This window comes from Lepisosteus platostomus, chromosome 4, assembly GCF_059453375.1.
Source record: "Lepisosteus platostomus isolate fLepPlt1 chromosome 4, fLepPlt1.hap1, whole genome shotgun sequence".
NCBI lineage: Eukaryota > Metazoa > Chordata > Actinopteri > Semionotiformes > Lepisosteidae > Lepisosteus > Lepisosteus platostomus.
The window spans coordinates 9,253,078-9,275,284 of record NC_142614.1 but is presented as its reverse complement, the minus strand read 5'-3'; the positions used below and the strand labels follow the sequence as shown (position 1 = coordinate 9,275,284).

Below are 22,207 nucleotides of genomic sequence, written 5' to 3'. Positions count from 1 at the left end.
CCTGCATCGTTCACTTTCAATCAAGGTCTTTAATCTGATTTTCTTGTCCAGTATTGACTCATTTAAGAACTTTTACTTCGTTCTTTAAGTCCTCGACCTCTTTAAACACACAGTCCCTGAACTTTTTAAGACCTTCGATTCCGGCTGTATTAAATCGAATCATTTCCGTCGAGTGTTGAGCAAGCATGAGTAATGAGCAGGGAGGTACAAGACTATGAGAGCAGAGAGATCGATGATCGAATAGCAGTAATAACGCACACAGCCAAGTTGGGCCTCTCGCAGCCAGTCTCATGTGGTCAAGTTAGCACACGGCCATGTTTGTTGTTTTATGACATGTCTGGGAACGCAGCCAAAGGAATAGGATAACAAGCCGAAGGACCTCAACTGCATGGCCGTGCACCAGAGGCTGGCAACCAGAGAGGTTCCTTACAGACACACGCTCAACAGGAACCCACACGGCCCCCGGGACACGTGCTTCAGCGAGGAGACGCAGGAGCACGTGTTCTGGAGCTGCCCCTTCGCCAAAGCGGTGAGGGGCAGAATGGACAGCACTGAGCAACTCCTGGGAGTGAGAACAGTGCTAAACTACCAGAGCACCCTACTGGGAGTAGCACTTACCAGATTGGACAAAGGGACACAGTTCCTGCTTTGGCTGCTGGTGTCCCTGATGAAACAAGGCCTGTGGAAGGCGAGGAGCACTCTCATCAGGCACAACACAGAGTGGGGAGCGAGGGAGCTGGACGAGAGCATGCTGGCGGACCTCAAAGGGAGGAGGAAACACAACACAATGACACATAGACATCACCAAAAGCACAGTAATGTTATAGGAGGTAAGAGACACACACTCCATGATGCTTTTGGTTTTCTTATTCACCCTCTGTTTGTAAAGGATACTCAAGTTGATTTGATTTTTCCTGATTATTTTGCCATTCACTAATTTACTCAGCCGGTACTTATGTTGCCAAACCAACAAGTGAAGCAGGATGTTAAGACCCGTAGTGTGCTCTCACGAGGCACCAGTTCTGTAGGGTTTGGGCATTTATGGGGACAATTATTAATTGTAGCCATAAATCACAAAATTGATTCTTTTAATGGCTTTAGAATCCAACCATGCGATATAACTCAAACAACGCACACACACAGGTACTAATACACGATGATACATTTATTAATACACTGAATATGCATGTAAACCTAACAGATCTTATCGTGAGGGTTATCAGAATACAAAAGATATATATTCAGTCAGTTACGAAGAGTTACATATATCAAGAGGACATACGTTCAGTATATCATTCATTTAGACCGTTTCGTAAATGCACTTGGTTATAACTTCTACATTGGATACTCAAAACAAGTACATAACTCTTAGGAATTAAATTGATATCAACTGGTTGGGATAACAATTGAATTCTCGAGCTGTAATGCATTGAAGTTGAATACTCATCCAATCTCTGGGGATTCAGATCTCCTGCGGGCTCTCTGGCTCCGTGCCAGGCTGTGCTGTGCCGCTTGCGACGGTGCGCTGCTGATGCTCACTGAAGACCGGCTAGTTAGTGTTGGCTTTAACTAGTAAAGTTGTGCTCAGGAGAAAAGATGACTGTGGGTCCCAGCAGGTCAGGAAGAAGACCGGTTCGTTCCTGATGAAGCGCTAGTTCTGAATACTGATTCAGCTGTCCACAGTTCCGACCTGTTCACGAGGCTTGCTGCTGATGCCAACCTCGGGTGGATCCTCTGGTTAATCTCTGGCAACCTCCGCTCTAGACTCTTAGAACAGAGGAAAGTTCTGGCACTCGGACACACTGGCCGTTCCGTGGTTGTCCGGGCTCAGGATGGTCAGGATGGTCAGGAGGCGCACTGCGAGAATGTCCTGCCCTTGGGAGCCTTTCTGCTCCTGGGCTGTCCTGCCCTGGAATTGTCTCGCATCCCTGATGAATTCTCCTTAGAAAAGTCTTTAGAATAGTCTCGGAGCTCTGTGTTGCCTGTTTTTACCTGGAGGAACTTCAGCTCATTCATGTCATGCCCTCTGTAGCCAGAGGGCGCTCCTTCTCTGTCCTGTCCCTACTTTCCGGTCTGCTGTCCTTCCGGTCCCTCTTTTTCCCTTGGGCTATATATTTCCGGGTCTTTCACTCAGTCCTGGCTCAGCATTGACGTTCGGATGTCCTGAGACCCGCACCTGGGCGCCCCACGTCCGCTCCCTGAGGGCATAGGTTTCTATACGGCATTCCTCAACTCTTTGCACTAATGAGCCCGGGCCTTTTTCCCGTCTCGCTGCTACGCATATGGGTCTTTTTCCGCTCTCCTGCTCCCCACGGTTAGTCCCTTTGGACGTCCGTGACAATTCATTGGCTGAAAGTTCCATGGGCATCAAAGTCCCACGTGGGTTACTCGGCCCTACCAGTCCCTGATTGGTTGATCAAGGTGAGATATGAGTCACTTACTTCTGCCACTTAGGAATGCAGTCCAGATGTCCATCTGGCACTCCCTAGACAGATAGGCGCCAATGGATGACCATTGATCATGATAGCCAGGCTTAGCTAAGTGCATCCCCATTTGGGAGCTGTCCTTTATAAAAAAAAAAACATCTTTAAATCAGCCTGCATGAATAGTTTCTCTATGGCTGCACCACAGAGATGAAGAGAGAGATGGGGCCTCATTTGGGAAAGCACAGCAACACTTAATTCCGTCTTATTAACAAGCATTGCCGCTACAACCCTTTCAATGAATGATTTGTAGAAAAGTGTAAGAATAGTTTTATCTACCTTAAAGTAGCTGAGTTTCCTGAGAAGAGTCTCTGTTGGCCTTTTTTATAGTGTCCGACATTTGTACTTATAGTCATCGACAATTTCAACAGGCTGACCATCAATAACCCCCCCCCATCAATTTCCCTACGGGATTAATAAAGTATTATCTATCTATCTAGTGCGTTGAGGGGGTGTGGTATTTTTCCTAAAATCAAAAACCAGTTGAAACATTTAACTTCAGGGAGAACTCTGTTGCAGCAGTTAGTAAAATCATTTAGAATGGGCCCATGATGGTAGTCTGTGTCCTTTAATAAACTGACCAGGGCTGTGTCATCAGCAGACTTAATGAGATGTCTATCTGTGTGTTTCCTTATGCAATCATTAGTGTACCCAACGTACAGCAGAGGGGACAAGACACAGCCCAGTGATGTGCAGCGAATGTCAGTTAAGCACTTCCCCAATTTGACCTGTTGAGACCTGTTAGGAAGTCTAGCACCCACCTTATCAAGTTACCATTCACATTGAAGTGCTCTGAGAGTTTCTGTGCAAGCAACAGTGGCTGTATTGTATTGAAAGCGGAGGAGAAGTCAACAAATAAAATCCTTACAAAGGTCCCTGGTTGGTCCATTGGGTATTAGAGAAAAGAAAGTCCACCGGCTTGTATATTTTAGTAACGATAAGAATTTTGAATAAAGCTAGGATGAGGAACTTGTTCCCCAGCGTCTTTCAGTATACGGGTTAATGGCGATTTATTCGGAAACAACAATGAGTTAAAATGACTCAGGAAGAGTAGTGGAAGGAAATCCCCGTGGGTGCTCCAGTGCACAGCTGCACGGACTGTCTTCAGACAGGGGTTGTGTCTGGGGCAGCCAGGCCATAGGCTTACCCCTCCCTCACCCTCTTAGTTAAAGTGGTTGGTAACACATTCCAATACATTTTAAAGTCGAGCATTAATTATGCACTAGGCCAGCAGCAATATCACCCAGCTGGCAGCCCACTGGAGCTCAGCAGGTGTGAGCCTGGCCAGTACCTGGATGGGAGACCCTCCTGGGAAAAACTAAGCTTGCTGCTGGAAGAGGTGTTAGTGGGACCAGCAGGGGGCGCTCACCCTGTGGTCTATGTGGGTCCTAATGCCCCAGTATAGTGACGTCACATCATCCAGGTGGGGCTGCACACTGGTGGTGTCAAGCACTTTGAGTGGAGTGTCCAGAAAAAGTGCTGTGTAAGTGTAAGCAATTATTATCATACTGTAAAAAAGGTGCTGTCCTTCGCATGAGATGTAAAACTGAGGTCCTGCCTCTCTGTGGTCATTAAAAATCCCAGGGTGTTTCTATAAAAGAGTAGGGGTGTTACCCCGGTGTCCTGGCTAAATTTCCCCCTGGCCTTTACCAGACATGGCCTCCTAATACTCCTCCTCTCTGAAGTGGCTTCATCACTCTGTTCTCCTCCCCACTGAGACCTGGTGTGTGGGGAGAGTACTGGTGCACTATGGCTTCTGTTGCATCATCTAGGTGGGGCTGCACACTGGTGGTGGTGGAGGGGATCCCCATTACCTGTAAAGCGCTTTATAAGTGTAAGGAATTATTATTATTGGCTGCAGTTTTATTTAAACACTGTAATAACAGTTTTTATCCACACAATGGTAGCATAGCTCATGCAAAGAAAAGTGGCTCAAGTTTTATTCAATAGCTAATCCCATTTATTTGACAATAACCCAAATCCAGGAAAACTGTCTACTGTCCAGAAATATCCCGACTCTCCAAGAGCTGAGTCTAAGACACTTGACCTACAGTAGACCGTTGTCTCTGGAGCTGGAGGCTGCTACAGGGGGACCCCAGTGCCTGCTGGTCTTTACTTCACCTCAGCTGGTGATCCGTGGCGCTATTTAATGCCTTTAATTGAGATGCTCGCTCATCTAGACTTGTTTTCCCACCCAGTCCTTGATCTTAAAAAGACCCTACAGGGGCTCCCTCTTCAAACTGCTAGTTAAGACTTTACTACCTTGTTTCTCACTTACCGGCTCTCAGCAGGTGATCAGTTTCTGCAGAGCAGACAGTATTCTCACACAGAGCTGGCGGCTCACAAAGCACAACAGAACTCAGTCAGCAAACTGAAATCAGCCATCCTGTGGTTAAGACCTGGGACAGCACACCACCTCTTTCCCATTTGCTAATGCAGTGGGAAAGAACTACGATGGACCGCTCTTTCCACAACCTGCTGGAACAACCTGCCACATCCCTGGGCTTCTACAGGAGCACAGCTGGATGAGAGCACAGGATTAAGAATAAAATAATAGGATTGAGTGTTTTTTTTATTGAAGTCAAATGTTTAAAGATTGGGCTGTTCCCAATAGAGTGTGGGTACCTGAATAAATAAAAAAAAGTTTTTGTTTTTAAAATTGGGGGTCCTGGGAGAGGAGCGTCTCTCTCCTTGCCTCCCTGTCGTGGCTGCAGGTGAGCCCATTCCCTGAGTGCTGATCCTCGGGGTGACCCCTATTGTGTGGCAACTGTGGGGTGTCCGTGGGGCCAGCCCGGAGAACCAGGAAGCTTCTGGACGGAGTTTCTGTCCTGCTTGTCCATCTCCTGCTCACCGGGGGTCACCCAGGGTCACGTACTCCCCATACACCCCCCCACCCCCCGCAAGGCCCGAAGCCCACGAGCTCCCTCTCTGGGGGGGTACCCCACAGATCATCGGGGCGACAGTCCTCCACAGGATTCTGTCTTCTCAGGGGGTGACCACTGGGCCTAGCGGGGCCTCCTCAGTGGTCCAGCTGGTAATGCTGTACCCCAGAGTCCCTGTGAGCTGTAGGTCGCGGGTTCGAGCCTGGGTCCCGTCGCTCGCCCGTGACCGCGAAGGTGTTCTCCTAGGATCCTCCTCCCAGGATCCAGATCCGCTGCCTGGGTCTCTCTCTCCGCTCCCCAGGAAGCGATCGGCGCAGGGACACGCGCAGGTGTCCGGCCATCAGCGCCAGGGCCGACGAATATTCAGGATTCCTGTAAACGCGGAGCCGAAGGTCTCGTCCCTTGTGCATGCCGACCGGGATGGGCCTGGCTGAGAGATCAGGAAGGTGAAGGTGGGGGCTGGAGAGCGAAGGGGACAGAGGACATAAGTGATCACGGCGTCCAGCAGCCGACCGTACTGACCGGAGGCCTGAGATCCTGAGCTGAACGGGGCCCTTGTGCCGCGCAGGGGCCGCGCCGGGCAGGGGGGGCATCAGGGAGGACAGACGAAGGACAGGAACATGTCCACCTCGTTGCGGATCACGGTGGGGGGCGGGTGGATGTTGTCCGGGGAGGAGTGGCAAGAGGTCATCTGCCAGACGTCTAGGAGGACGACGGGGAGGCCCTGGAACATCCTCCGGAGCAGCACGTCCAGCTGCAGGGACAGCCAGTCGCTGCCGTACACGTCCTTGTAGCCCGTGTTGGCCGACTTGATGACCACGAGGGTGCTGGGGCTGCGGTGCAGGAGCGAGACCACGGCCCGGCGCACGGAGGCCACCCGGCGGACGAGCTGCTCCGGCGGGAAGGTGGTGAAGTGCGCCCAGAGGGTGAAGACCACCACGGTCTGGGCGCCCCCCGCCAGCCCGTCCAGCTCGTTGGCGATGTAGTGCAGGCTGACCCACGGCACCTTGAGGGTCCGGATGGGCAGGCCGTGGGCCCGCCAGTGCAGCACCACGTTGTTACCAGGGTCCACCGCCATCAGGGGCCCCGACTGGGAGGAGGTGTGCAGGTCCAGCTGCTTCAGAGCTGGGAGAGGAACAGCAGGGGGCGACAGTGAGAGGCGCCGGGCAAGCCAGCGGGCTTGTCTCTGGGAGAGAAAGAGGAACACCCAGAGAGCAGGCCTGGAGAGAACATGCAGATTCCGCACAGAAGGTGCTCCAGCCCAGAATCAAGGCCCAGGGCCAATGTTCACTCTAATTTTTAATGGCCTGTGTGTGCAAAAAATTCAAGTTTTTCAAATTTTCATTTTTTTCCCCCCGTGACAAAAACTTGTGCGCACTAAATTGAGTGTAAGTAAAATTGTAAGCCTGAAATTATTTTTTGTCAATATAGTCACTCTCATAGAAGCATAGAGATCCAAAAGACCGGAACGGCAATTCAACGAGCCCAGTCGTGGAGACCGAGTGTGGAGCAAGCATGAGCAGGGAGGTACGAGACGACGAGAGCACAGATATCGATGATCAAGTAGCAATAATAATGTACACAGCCAACTTTCCTATGTGCGCTGATCTCGTAACCTGTGTGGGAACATTGCCCAGGATCAAAGAGCAGTGAGGTGGCAGTGCTACCTGACTCACCACCATCTCGCCCTCAAGATTAGCTGAAAACAACACGGCTGGTATTTCAGCAGATCCCTGCAGAACTAACAAGCTGCGCCCTTTCGAGAGGAAGCACACAGACGGGTCTTACTGGGCACAGTTCTCTCCAGGTACTCAAACCACTGGCGCAGCGTGGAGTCGCCCATCATGTACAGCTGTTTGTTGCGCAGGCAGCTTGATATCTGCTCAGGGTTGGGGAAGCTCCGCGTTGCACAGACCAGGGAGGTCCAGCGGTCCTGGAAATAGAACCCAGCTGGAACCGGAGTGTCCAGTCCAGGAACGCATCTCTGCTCCGTTCCTGGAGAGCAAACCCAAAACAGAGTCCAGCAAAATCATATTAATCCCCTCCCTGTGGGCACAATTCATCACAGCTAGGACAGAGGGCTACCGGTACAGTGCACAGCATTGTGGGATAGAAGCTACTGAGCATCGCTTCAGGGCACATGGGAAGATCTTACTGCGTGAGCGTTTTCCCCAGCCCTGCCACACGAGACCAGAACCCTGGTTGTGTACGAATACTGCTGCAGATCATGGCGAAGTCTGTTGTGCTTTGGCTGTTTCATTTGCATGTGTCCTGAGTTATGGTTCAGCCTAACCTCCTCTCTCTGTGGGGACTAGAGTCAGAGACAAAGAGGGGGTTGCAACTCCACAGGCAGAGGCTAAAAGAAAAACCAGCGTCAGCTGGGGCTCCTGAGCGGCCTAACGAGAGTGCGGGTCAGGATCTGCGACCCAGATGCATCATTTTTCTAAGCGGCAGAAATGGGCAAGCAGGCACACAGAGGCAGAGAAGGGAGGGCAAGAGAGAGGAGCGGCACCGGCGCTGCACACAGAACACCCACGGTTCTCTGCTTCAGGTGGAAGAACAGTGATTTTCACGTCGTCTCCTCGTATCCAAATGTCCGTCACCTTTCTGCAGGAAGAGGGAGATGGACATGGAAGCGAAAGCTAATTCAGTAGGTAAATGAGGACTTTGTCGTTTCTACCCACTGTTATACTGCTTCTTCTCTCAGTGTGTTACCATGTGTAACATTAAAATAATCCTGCGCCACAGGACCCCGGCTCCTGCTCATTCAAGCTGTCATTTCCTCTCTGCGCTAATGTAGGAAACGAACTGCATCAGAGACCCGAAGCTCTGTAAAGCTAGGATGGGACAGCGGGGGTCCCAGTGGGGATCTTACTTGCTCAGGAGGGCCTGCTCCAGGCTGCTGAGCTTCGCCTGGTAGCCGCCCATGCTGTGATACACCAGCGCGTGGCAGGGCAGCCGGGCCGGCTTCTGGCAAAACCACATCTCCCCCGTGGCAGGATCCCTGTACTCGCAGTAGGGGGCGCTCCCAATCTTTTGGGCGTTGCACACCACGTCCTCCTCCATGCCCCCCTCCACGTAGTATCCCCGAAAATACACCCTGTTGGGGTCGCGATCCCTCTGCCCGCGCAGAACCTGCACGGCTTCGCTGGAGTGGATCAGGCGCAGGGCGATCCGGGCCGGGCCGGGCCACAGCAGGGAGAACCGGAGTGTGTAGCTCCCGTTGCGGTGATCCGACACTGAGCCGTACGTGCTGGCCCGGAGCTCGGGGGAGTGCAGCTTGGCCTGAAAGAAGTCACCCCCGTAGCGCTTGGGCCTGCCAGAGAAATCCCTGGCCACCAGCGCAACCTCCAGGCTGTCCCCGACCGTGTAGTTGGCCCGGAGGCCCGGCACGTGGTAGGAGCACCGGGCTGGGTCAGTGCTGTCGTTCAGGGACGGGACAGCCCGGTCTGGAGAGGGCCAGCTGATGGCTTCTCGTAGTCTCTCCCATTCCTCCGGGCTGAGCAGGGTATCGCGGTCGGCAGTCCGGGTGGGGACAGCCGCAGTCTGGGTCAGAGTGAACCGGTTCCCTCTCTGCAGAGCCTGGCCCTGGAGGCTGAGTGGGATTGACAGACTCGGTTGTTTCCTCTTGAACGGCTGTGCCACCTTCCCCCAATAATACAGGTAAGCCTTGATAAGACATAAGACACAGCAGAACAGCAACAAGAGAAGATCATGTGAGTATTAATGCTCATCTGCGTGCTCTCCATTAGAGCTGCAAAGTCTCCTTGTTCCTGTACTGCTTTAGGGCTGTGAGTGAACTGATTGGTGAGACACCACTAAGGCACATGTTAGATCGGTATAAATATCATGAACATCTCCTTCTTGATGGCCAGTGTTACAGCTGGTGTGACACCAGAAGAAGGCTCCACGGCCGAAACGGTGTGTTTTCTTTCTTCTTTTTTTCAGCATGGAATAAACCTATTACTTGTTCCTTTTAAAGTTTCTTAGTATGCCTAGGCAAGTTGAGAATTAATGATTGCAAAGGAGTAGGGCAGAAAGACACAATATGAGAACACATTAAGAGCACAGGGGAAAGAGTCCAGAGGAGTTGGGACTTGAAGCTTGTGCCAGGCACAAACTTGTGACTTCAAACCTTGTTAGAGAGAGCGTGCTTTTCTGTGTTTTTAGGGAACGTGGGTTTCCTGGTACTGTACCTCAGTTAGAAACGTCTTTCCTGATTAGTCATTTTATGGATAGGGATATAGGCTCTCGTTTATTTTGTGGCATCCTGGGTGCAGAAAGAGAGATTTACAGTAACTGCAGGTTACCTTTTATTTAGTTAGAAGGCAGCTCATCTCTTGTGTGGCTTCTGTAGGCAAATTAAGAGTTTAGTGCTTAGTAGCAGTCTGGGGTTTTCTGGGTGACCAGAATGTTAGGCCTCTGAAATGCCTTGTCTGTAAATACTGTATATAAAATAAACATGTTCAGCCCCAATTGTAACAATATAACGTAACTTGGTGTGTTGTATGTTTTGTATCTTGTGTAGTTTATGGTAATAAATATTTGTGTTAGCCAAGTGTGCCTAGATTATTACTCTTCTCTGTGCCGGAGAAAAAAAGGATTCGCGTGCCTCTAATTATACTCGGGTGTAGAAATCATTTACAAGTCGGGGATTATGAATTATTTCACTGATTGATTAAACTGCTCGGGCAATTCCCGATTTTCACCAGTTCCGTTATCCCCCATTTGTAGGAGCTGGTTAGGCTAGACACTGGTAAGGCACATGTCAGATCAGTATAAATATCATCATGAACACCTCCTTCTTGATGGCTGGCTAGGTGCTTCCTCGGCTCTTCACAGTGGAAAGACGTAGTTTTAAGAACATAAAAAGGTTACGAATGACAGGAGGTCATTTCAGCGATCAAAACCATTTGGTAGTTTGAGGTTAATAGATCTGAGGATCATATCCAGCCCATTCTTGAACATGGCTGGGCCGCTTGTTCCACACTCCCACCACCCTTTGGGTAAAGAAGCGCTCCCTGTTATGATGTGAACTACTCCCTAGTGATGTGTACTGCTACTTTATTACCACCTTAACATAACATACTTAACATAACTCCTTTACTTTGCTTGCCTTGTTTTTAATATTCTGTCTATCTGAGCTCAAGGGCAAATGCACAACATAATACACTGCTTGTCATACAGGGGTGCTATTCATCCACTATTAACAAGCCTCTTATTTTGTATCTGTTCACATCCTGCCTTTTCCTTATTACAAATGTGCAAGTCAGGAGTTAGAGATGCAGTTAGGGTTCACAAAACCAAGACGTGTCATGAAGTTCCCAGATTTCCCCAGGCTGAATCTTTTAACTGTCAAAGGATATGTCACACGATTTGAGACCTCACCCTGAGATCAGAGCTCATTTTGAGCCACTGATCCGCATTGTGCGGACTTCACAAGCCACGAGGATGCGGACAGTTCCTGGATGTTCAAGTTCCCTGAGAAATGTACTGTACTTCAGAGATCCCAGGAGGTTTGTCTGTGAGCGGTTCTGTGCCACTAGAGATGCCGACATACAACACGAGGAGATTTCACTCCCTGGTTCGGGGGGAACAGCATCCCTGCTATTGGGCCAATGGCCTCAGAACGAGCCAATGAGCTGCCGAGACGTGATGACGTAAAGACGGGAGCGGACATACGGAGAACAGGGGAATGTTTGGAGAAGGGATAACGTTGAGTTTTGATCTTGTCCTGCCGTGATAAACATTGGCGATCAAACAGTTCTAGGCTGCCTTATGGGGGCTATTTGCTTTGCCGTTGTGTCTGACTCGGTTACTGTTCTTTGGTGGCTGTGAACCAGGAACAGCGCCCGAGCGTTCCTGGCACCTTGTGACCCGGACTTTGCAACTAGCTGGTACTGAGCCCTGCAGCTGGAGAATGAATAACCTGCAAAAATGCGTCTCGTATACTTACAAAACTCAGGATCGCCAAGATCGACAGAATGCACACTCTCTTCATTTTTTCTTCTTTTCTTCCTATTATGAAATAGAAATGATAGCAGACGATTTTTTTTTAAAAAAAGCGTTATTAAAGTGCAAAAATTCATCCCGAATATTTCGTTTCCCCCCTCTCCCCCCCAAACTTACACAGGTAACGGTACAGAAAGGTTACCGTATTGCTACAGGACTGCAATACCTTCGACTTTGTGGCTGTAAAAGTTTCAGGATCTTTACCACGCTTTAAAAAAAAAGGGCACTAGAAAAAGAAAAGTTTGATACAGTAAGTCCGAATACCCTTCACGGCTTTTAATGGATAAAGATGTTCAGTGGGGATACAAAGGGGTATTTAAAGGGTGAATCGGAGTTTTATTCAACAGCCCAATAAAATAGAGTAGCCAATTGGAAAACACTTCAAATGTTTGTTGATAAACAAAGAGCCGGCAATGTCGAGAATTCATCTCAATGTGCGTTATTATTCTGGTTAAAAGACATCTAACACAGTGCCTGAGGCTTTTTACTGTATATATTGTGTGTGCCGCAACTAGGAGTATACGACAGTAATTAATTTATTATATGTATTACTATATTTATTATACACGTGTAAATAAATTAATTACTGCGAAAATAATTTACTTCGTACACTGTGCAGAGTGCCGATTACTCCTAGTTGCGGCACACACGATATATACAGTAAAAAGCCTCAGGCACTGTGTTAGTTGTGTTTTCGACGTTATATATGCGTTGTCGTCGATTTTACGGTTGCAATTCGACGTTGATTATACGTTGCGGCGACGTATATATACGTATAGCCGTATTTTCGCTGTGAATATACGTATATTCGACGAATCAATGCCCACAGCTTGGCATACAAGGGTTTTGCGGAGGGGGTCTTGCCACCTGCCTGAAAAAAACAGTAAAATGCTTGAGTGCCTATAGAGTTTCTATTTTTATTTTCTTGAGAAAAGTTGATACCATTTCCTGGACACCCCGTCCCCCATCAGTGCGCGGTGCCCGGGGAAATATCTGTAGGGGGGCGTCTGAAATTCTAAGGGGGGGTGATATTTCTGTTGAAACAGAGATGTACGGTGCAGCTACCCAAATGAAATCTCGCAGCTATGTCATTGATTAGTGCTTCATGATAGAAGATAACGACTAGCAATCTGGTATTTGCGATGAAGTTCAGTTTCACATTTTTCGTCACTCTCGTGGTTTGTATTGCCTGGAGCGAAAAGTACCATAAGCGTTCATTTTTGCAGCTACATGGAGGTTCTGAATCGGTAAGAAAAAATTGTTGTAAAACCAACAGAAAGCACAGACTGCTATAACTAGTCCTAGTTATATAACGATTTTAAGTATAATGATAAACTACTGCAAGGAATCGGTCCACCTGAGCAAATAGGATCGTAATGTTGAAACTCAATAACGACACTGATATTACGATCCTATTTGCTCAGGTGGACCGATTCCTTGCAGTAGTTTATCATTATACTTAAAATCGTTATATAACTAGGACTAGTTATAGCAGTCTGTGCTTTCTGTTGGTTTTACAACAATTTTTTCTTACCGATTCAGAACCTCCATGTAGCTGCAAAAATGAACGCTTATGGTACTTTTCGCTCCAGGCAATACAAACCACGAGAGTGACGAAAAATGTGAAACTGAACTTCATCGCAAATACCAGATTGCTAGTCGTTATCTTCTATCATGAAGCACTATAATATCAGTGATATGTGCAGTTCCTGGACGGATAGCACTCCTGCACATCAAACAGTCCGAGTAGTGTTGTCTGACCATTGACAAAGTACAACTATTTTTTTAGGGCGCAAATTAAGTTAGGTAAATCTTTTTGCCCAAAACTGAAGAGGCGACACTCCTCCCTACCCCCGTGATGCCAGGCCTGTCCCCATCCTATTCCATAATGTCATTATATATAATACCATACAACAGTGACCTATCCTTACTAACTGCATGCGTTAAAATTGCACATCAGCACATAGCAGGGGGCACATAGCCGCGATGTATTATCAATGTTAAATTTCAACCATAATATCGACAACATTAATAAACGCATACGTTGAGAAAATATCTAACCCAGCATATTTTCCGGTTATATACCACAATGCATTGCTAGTATTCGTTGGTCACCATTTTGGACACGTTTTTCAAATGTAGAAGATTTAAGTATTTATCCGCAAATATCTCAGCAATCCTCTTTTGACAAGTAAGTATGAATAATAATAATAATACTATCTGAGTACATACAGATCTTTCTTAATATTATTTTGATTAAAATAGTGCGTGAATAAGCAAAAAATGGCACATAAAATAGTGTGAATGGGGAAGATGACACAAAATCGTTTTGCCGTTTCTCTATTCTTATTCTATGTTGTACTTTCAAACTCTGGGTACTCTTTAATTAGGACAGACTTTATTGCTCAACTGCTATGATGCAAGCCAAATTTTATACATTTATTTCAGCTTTGAGCTTAGTAAACCGTTCATTTTTTAGATTATACTAAAGAAGATATTAATCATCATTTATTTGGGAAGTAATATTATATAATTTTCTCCTAGCTGCGGCGATGAAGTCCCACCCTACATCAACAGAATAAGAAATAAAGGAGCACGCAATGTGTTACTTGAAGAATGCATATGCAAGGCAGGGGGCCAGGAGATCTGGACACTGAAAATAATAGGTTTCTGGTTCTAACTGTTAGGACAATTAGACAGGGTTTGCGAATAGTGGACAAAAATCGTCTTAACTTCCATTGTAATATTTTTTTTCTTGGAAATATAGAAGTTGTACATTTTAAAATGTATATTTGAATCAAAATGTGGTTTTGAGATAGTGTGTTAATGTAATTAGTTTGTGTTTGTCATTACTATACTGTTTGTGTTACCATGTTACCAGAATTTGTAGCTGAAGTTTAAGACTAGTTGTGTTTTTTATGATTATTGCCCATATGTTGATTGTTGATTGATTGTATACAGTGTATAATTTGAAATACATATTTTTCAGGTGTGAATGTGTATTTTCAGAATAAATTTCTAAACCAAATCATTGGCTTGATTTACTAGTTTCTACACCTGTAAAACCTGTCTTTGATGTATAATAGACCTCTACCCATATACGTTTAATAGACCTCTAAAGTTATCCGTATAATAGACCTCTAACCATATACGTATAATAGACCTCTAACCATATACGTATAATAGTCCTCTAAAGTTATCCGGAACTCCAACCTTATATGTATAATAGTCCTCTAAATTTATCCGTATAATAGAACTCCAACCATTTACGTATAATGAACATCTAATCATGGACGTATAACAATAGACGTATATTAGAATTTCATTCTAGACGAATTGCGGACGTCTAATGTATGCGTTTAATAGACGTATATTATACGTCTTTTGCCCACTGGGTAATTACTTCTTTCGATCGCCTAAAAATTAATTCAGATCTGTGCATGTAATATCATACATTTTACTGCCCTTGTGAGTGTTTAACCCTTGTCTAATGGGCTGTAAAAGTCTCTTCCCTGAGTGCTGGCTGACACTGGAAAAAAAGGCTCCAGGAGCTCCGTAAATAGTGTTGTGTGCGCTACCCAAGAACCTTCTCTTGGCTATTGCCGCACGAGCCCCACATTCGCTACTGTGCATAGTGGAGCGAAACAGACTGGCCGCGACAAATTCGCCAACAGTGTGATGAGTTTGATTGCCTATATTTGATAGTTGTAGTGTTTGAGCGAAAATGATGAAGCAAAGAGACCGAAACATTACCGGAATGGGAGCATGATTATTTTTTTGTACTTTCGCATTGAAATCGGCCTTGCTAGCGCCTAAGCGAAAAAGGGAAATATAGAACAACATTTCGAAACCGCACACAAAACGTAAGATGTGGACTTTCCCACTAACAGTGAGCTACGGAAAAGAAATAGTGGAAAAATTAAAATAGCTAGCGGCAGTCGGATTTCACGAGGCCTAATACAAGAGGGAAAGCGGCAATCATCGCATCGTGTGAGCCACGTCGTGGCAAAACACAACAAGTCATTCAGGGATCGAGACGTAATAAAAAACCGTTTGCTGAGGCTGCGGACTTTTCTGGCGAGGTTCAGACAGTTGTTGCCTGAAAGCAGTTTCTCAAGTCGTCTAAACGTGGTGAATATGCCCAATTAGAGGATGACCAGTGCCTTCTGGATTTAGCATTCCTCACAGACCCGACTGAACTGCTGAATGTCGAGCTGCAGGGACACAATGAAAGTGTCATCGACATGATCAGCAGTGTCAACACGTTCTCAGGGAAGCTTCTCAGTGCCAGTGCTCACGTTAAGAAAGTATATTCTTTTTTTCTAAAATGGGGAACACGACGTGTTCACTGTAGCATGAATCACGTGCTTTCGTTTTAGTGATGGCATCGCAGCTGTGCTGATGTGCTCACAGTCACTTTTGACAATGGTCGACTCAAGTCGAGCGCAGTTCTCACCGCCGCCGGGTTCTGCCGATGCGACCTTTGAAGCCCCCTCTTAAAAAGCAGGCGCTTGCAAACATCCATACTTTTATCGACTAATCTTTTTGCTGTAAGACTCCCGAACAGCGGCTTTCTGAAGTTTTAATGAACCGTCTCCCAAGCGAGTGTACACACTGTAGAAGAAGACTGATCCGCGGAATAAAAACGTGCTCGTTTTCACTGATAGAAGACATGAATACAGAAAGACTGCTTTACAGGTTTAATGACAATTGAGTACGTGGATGGAGCCTTAAAAATAATTCTTAAAAATGTAGCTGCTGTGTTGCAGCGTTTAAACTTTAAAACAAAACACTGAGGAACAAAGTTTACTTCGACACATCAAAGCGTGAATGTATCCGAGTTTACAACACTGAAACTTACAGTACACTTGTAGCCTATATACTGTAATGAACTCTCTTATGTGCTAGAAATGTCAACCTTGAATTTGTAACGATCCGACCTGATAACTACTGCCCATCATTGTTCCCTCTAATATGTGCGGGCAATCAGGTTAGAAAATAAGCGCAAATAGGAACCTGAACTGCGCACAAAAAAATAAATTCCAAAAATATGATAATAAAACAAACACGGTCGTCAACTGAAAAATGCTAAATTGACCCAATGAGAGTGTCTGCGAGAGGCTCTGCTTGGCTGTGTGCATTATTACTGCTACTCGATCATAGATACCTGTGCTCTCGCATACAGGCCATTAGAAATCAGAGGGAACGTTGTCAGCGCCCGAATCGGCTTACAGCTAATAAGGATTTCGAGGGAAGCAGGTTTCTGAAACGTATCTCTTAAGTTTATACATTTTTTTTAATCAACATTCGGAATTCGGAAGGCGAAACAGATGACAAAGAAACAGTATTATTCAGTATTTAAAACAACCGCGAAAAAAATGTAGGCAGTAGGAGTCTGTCTAAAATAATTAAAACAGTTTGTACTTCGCAGCAACTAAACACGATTATACTTTTACTGTCCTGGAAGAGGTTGTAAATCCTGGGTCCTTAATGGCAGTACCTTAATCCATCTAGAAGCATCAAAGATCCCCTCTTCCTTTGTGAAAAGTCCTTACTTCTTTTATTCCATATAACCACGGCAAAACTTTATCTTCGCAAGGTTTTTCCTGCTATGACACGAACTGGAATATTGTTTTTTGGCCCTTGGGCAGGTGTAGCTGTGGCTGTGGCTCAGGCAGTTTTCCTGTCTAACTGACTACCCTTCTGTTGACTTCCTTGCTCTCTGTTTCGCCCCCTGAAAAGAGACTTCCCTAAGCTCCTCCCCTGTGCTGTACAAATGTTACAAACGACAGAACCAATTGCCTCATTAAACAAATCAACTTCATCCTGGCCAGTCTTGAATCATTGAAGAGCAGAACTTACTTCAAAAAAGGCTGGGCAATCGGGTTATACAATCAGCGCACAGAGGAACTTGAACTGTGCACAAAATATTAACTTCCAAAAATATGATGATAAAATAAACACGGTCGTCAATTGAAAAATGCTAAATTGACCACGAGACTGGCCCAACTCTCGTAGTTTTAATGGTACGATTTCTCCTCTCAGTTCGTGGACGGTAACTAGTGGTCAGCTTTTGCATAACCCCCCCCCCCAGTGGTTACACACGTCTGAGAGGATTTGACTAGTAAATTGAGGACCTCCATCTGAAACGAGATATTTCGATGTTCCCCAAGGACTGAAGGCTTCCTCTGATAGTGGAAGTGCTATTTGATTCGTTTTGCTATTTCGAGGAGCACGCCTTTCCCCCCATTGTGTATAGTAATCTACCGTCACCACCAGACAGACACAGCCTCTTTTACTAGTGCAGCAACTAGCGGACTGCTGGATCAACAACGATTTGGCTCTGAATGTCGATAAGACAAAGGAGACGATAACTGACTTCAGGAGGGCCCACTCTGATCACTCCCCACTGCACATCAGCGGCTCCCCTGTGGAGACAGCCAGCAGTACAACGCTTCTTGGTGTCTGTATCACAGATGACCTGACTTTTCTTTATTTTTCCTTTCCCTGATGTAACTGGGCACAGCTGAACGAGTAAGCATTCCAATGCACTTGTTGTATATGGCAAATAAAGAAATCGGGAATCTTGACTTGCACCACCTCCCTAGCTAGACGAGCGCAACAACAGCTCCACTTTCTGCAGCGACTGAGAAGGGCAAACCCCCCTCCCCCTCCCCTCCATACTAACCACATTCTCTGGAGATACCATTGCGAACATACCAACAAACTGCATCTGTTGGTTTGTGAACTGTAAGCCCTCAGACCGCAAGCCCCTGCAATGAATTATAAATACGGAAGGAAACATCGCTGGCACCTCCCTTCCGTGCATTCAGGATATCTACAAACAAACACTGCACACACAAAGCCTCCAGTATTGTGGGCGATCCCTCCCACCCCTCCTGAAACCTCTTTGCCCTCCTACCATGTGGTGAAACGTATCGCAGTGTACGGGCCAGCTCCACCAGACTCCGTAACAGTTTTTCCCCCACAGGCTGTCAGGCTCCTCAACACCCCGGTACCTACTGCACCTACTCCAAATTGGAAAACTTGGTTCTGATGTCAGGTAAACTGTCTGATGTATTCTTTGCACAATCCTGTAAAGTAAATTGCACTATGCACACTGCACTTTATGTACCCTGTACCCTGTCAGAAATGTCTATGTCTACACTGCCTATAGCAGTGTCTTGTCTGTATTCGCACCGTAGACCTGGAGAATTACATCTCGCTCCTCTGTGTACTTGTATATGGTTGGACTGACGAATAAACTTGAACTTGAACTTCACCGGGCTTGAAAATAGACCCAGGTTCGACGGTACCATGACAAGGGGTACGTGCAGCCCTGCTTGACCGTTTCCATTCGCTTTCCCATTTTGCTGCCTTCAAACATTCCATCACCCTCTTTTTTAATGGCGCTACTAGTTTGTACGGACACTTGAATACTCTCAAACCTCTGGTCTATATCATTTCTGTGGCATTCCTCTCGCTGGACTGCACTTTTTTAATGGACTGTTTTAAAAGTTCTCCTCCAGCTGATCGAGCCGCTTGTTTACCCGGAGTAATTTTTTTCTTTTCCCCCAAATTTTTTAAGAGCTTTATTTTTTTTCACAAAGAAAAAAAACTGAGTCAAAAAATATAAAACTTTACATTATTTATATATACACACACCTAAAACAGTATTTAGGAACACATCACGTTCAGGTTTAAAAGGGCACCAGCTTTCATACTACAGGCTTTAAAAGATACAGTTCGTTTTTCCGCGCTGATGTTTTGATGCTTCTAAAATGCATCGCTATTGCAGTTATCTGCCCGGCCAGCTGCAGAGGTGGGTGAGGCAGCCGCCGGCACCGCCCTGTAGTGCAGATCAGCTGCAGAGGGACAGGTCAAAGCCCATTCCACGGTGTAGAGAGAAGAAAAGAAGCAAGGGGGCACCCGCGGAGCTTCTGCAGGTGCCTTCTTCGGGCTCCACAGCCGACATTTTGTGTTTCTTTTCCATCTTCAGCGTGGAACAAACTCTTATCTGTTCCTCTTCATTTTCTACGCGCTATGCACGTCCTGGTGCATCTGAGGCACTGCAGCCACCCGACAGCAAATACAGGCCCGTCTGTAGCAGCACACCGCGCTCTCCGGCGCTATCTCGCGGTCACTGTGCAGAGGTGCAACCGCAAATGCAGGCACGAGCCCAGCTGCCGTAAAGCCCTGCAGTATAAGATTCAATCTGGCATATGACCGTGTGCCCAGAGAGGTGGTGTATTGGTGCTTGAGGAAGAAAGGAGTACCAGAAAGCATGGTGAAGTTAGTTCAAGCAACCTATAGAGATGCAACTACGAAGATGGTAACACAACGGGGAGAGACAAAAGAGTTTGAAATCACAGTTGGAGTACACCAAGGATCAGCACTAAGTCCTTTCCTTTTCATAAACATTATTGACACACTGACAGAGGAGGTAAGAACAGAAGTGCCTTGGGAACTCATCTTTGCTGATGATGTGGCACTGATGGCAGATTCAGAAGTAGAACTACAGGAGAAAGTGTTCAAATGGCAGAGGAGTCTGGAAAAGGGTGGACTGAAAATGAATGCAGAAAAATCTGAAATAACGGTAATGGAGAGAAGAGGAGATACTATGACCAATGTTGAGGAGACAAATGGAGGAAAACTGAAACAAGTTGATGGCTTTAAATACCTTGGATCAAAACTGGTAAAGGGAGGAGAAACACTGGAGGCAGTAAAACAAAGAGTGAAAGCTGGATGGAACAAGTGGAGAGAAATAACTGAAATAATCTGCGACAGGAAAATTCCTAGAAAGTTAAAGTGCAAAATGTACAAGACTGTGATTAGACCTGTACTACTATATGGAGCTGAATGCTTGGCAGTTGGAAAGAGGGAAGAGAACTTGATGAGAAGAACTGAAATGAGGATGTTGAGATGGATTCTGCAGATTTCAATGAAGGATAAGATCAGAAATGAAGAAATCCGTAGACATTGTAGGGTGGTGGATGTGGTTGAGAAGATGCGAGAGGCGAGGTTACGGTGGTATGGACAGATCATGAGGAGGGACGTTGAGGAAGTAACAAAGATGGTAATGGAATTTGAGGTGGAAGGTAACAGGGGAAGAGGCAGCCCTAGAAAAAGATGGATAGATTGTGTGAGAAAAGATATGGAGGTATGTGAAGTGAGTGAGGAAGATGTGCTCGACAGAGACAAGTGGAGAAGAGCAACCAAAGCAGCTGACCCCAGGACAGTCTGGGACTAAGGCTGTGAAAAAGAAGAAGAAGAAGAAGAGAAGAAGACACGAACTGGAATACTGTTTTTTGGCCCCGTCTAGCCAGCCGCCATTCCGTTTAAAGGAAACTATTTCAAATGGTAAAACTATGAAAGCGGTGCGAAGTTTATCTTGATTTAATTTGTCTTATTTATTTTGGAATGTGTGCCCCCGACAATGCTTTTCTCTTGAAATGTTAAATGTACTCCTGTTTGTATTATATTATTTGTTGTTGTTAGTGCTTAAATAAAAAAGTTTAAAAAAAGACTTCCTTCCTGTTTTCCGCCTCTTCCTTTAAAACCCTAAAATCCTCCCCTAGGCTCACACAAGTGTTGCAAACAAGACCAATTACCTAATTAAACACATTAATCAACTGAATCCTGGCCAGGCTTCAATCATTGAAGAATAATTACATTCTCCAATGAGACTTTTGTTTTGCCTTTTATTCATTTGTCGCTATCGCCACAAGTTTACACATTAATTCAACACGGGTCTTTAGAAGTCTCTTGGAAAAGTCAGGAAACCAGCGTCGTTATTTCACAGGTCTGAAATTGACTCTCTACATGCTGGAATGCAGACGACCTTAGACGTTTAAAATCCTAAAGCATCACTTAATTGATTTGTATAAAAAAATATCTGTTATTGCGTTCACGCACACAAAAAAAAATGACAGACTGGTTAATTATCAATATAAATGATTTGCTAATGGTTTTGAAAAACGACCCAGTTGCACGAATGTGTCAATATTTTGTCCAGAAATTTTTTTTCCAGAACTACAACATCTACGTCTTGCCCTTACCTCTGAAAGGTGTTTTTTTCCAGAAAGTGATTTTCTCTTTACTCCCGGGAAGAAAATCTTTGCGCCTGTCACCTCTTCCAAGATGCGGGACCGACAGAGGAACACAAAATTCGTTCCACAATTAGTGAGGAATGAGAAAAAATAAGCAAAGACGCCACGACTACTTTTTAGTCCAACATTAATCACGAACGGACCCGTCAGATTCGCCCAGTGATGCGCTACCTCAGCTAAAATCTTTATGACAGGTTAGATTAGACAGGTTAGGTTAAATGTTTTTTTCGCGAGTGACGTCTCTCGTCTCGTTCAGTTCGAGGTACTGTAAGAAACCAGGTGCGAGCAAAGGGAGGTGTTTGCTCACGACACGCGTGACAAACGCAGTTCCTGTAGGGCCCGGTGTCTTCTGGAGTTTAAAAAGTAGACCAACACAGTTGGTCTACTTTTAACCGCAACATTTTAATACTTAGAACCAGGCTCTGGGTTGATCTATATACAGTAGGTGCGTGTAACATCTGTGTAGTCAACCGTAAAAACCCTCCATGACTGATGTCTAAAATAACTAAAATAACTGCGCTGATCTGCTGTAACTGGTTTCCTTATGGCACAGTGTCGCTGGTCCTGTATGGGGTGATAGGGCAAAACTTTTGAGATAGAGAGATTCACACAACTAATGAGGGTGAACTCCTGAGGGAGAGGGAGAGAGGGCTGTGCTCTCACTGCCAGCGGGGAGAAATAGAGACAGAGGTGCACTTCCTACTGCACAGTGACAGATACT

At 46.0% G+C, this 22,207-nt stretch overlaps 1 protein-coding gene and 1 long non-coding RNA gene across 3 annotated transcripts; one reads left to right on the top strand and one right to left on the bottom strand.

Moving 5' to 3' along the window:
* Window positions 1-5,037: 5,037 nt before the first annotated feature.
* On the bottom strand, window positions 5,038-21,719 carry LOC148672481 (NXPE family member 3-like). Of its 2 annotated transcripts, none has more exons than XM_088628238.1 (6): window positions 21,436-21,719; window positions 11,322-11,383; window positions 8,241-9,034; window positions 7,902-7,972; window positions 7,154-7,360; window positions 5,038-6,490 (listed from the first exon to the last, which is right to left on the bottom strand). In XM_088628238.1, exons 2-6 carry the CDS (start codon window positions 11,364-11,366, stop codon window positions 5,958-5,960), a joined length of 1,650 nt encoding a protein of 549 aa, XP_088484364.1. In that variant the 5' UTR covers window positions 11,367-11,383; window positions 21,436-21,719; the 3' UTR covers window positions 5,038-5,957. The 2 variants fall into 2 exon arrangements, with proteins under 2 accessions (XP_088484364.1, XP_088484363.1); XM_088628237.1 differs by lacking the exon at window positions 21,436-21,719 and adding an exon at window positions 16,878-17,175.
* Window positions 13,450-14,405, top strand: LOC148672482 (uncharacterized). Its single transcript, XR_015935790.1, has 2 exons — window positions 13,450-13,568; window positions 13,922-14,405. It is a non-coding gene; the product is annotated as an uncharacterized LOC148672482 (long non-coding RNA).
* Window positions 21,720-22,207: the final 488 nt, after the last annotated feature.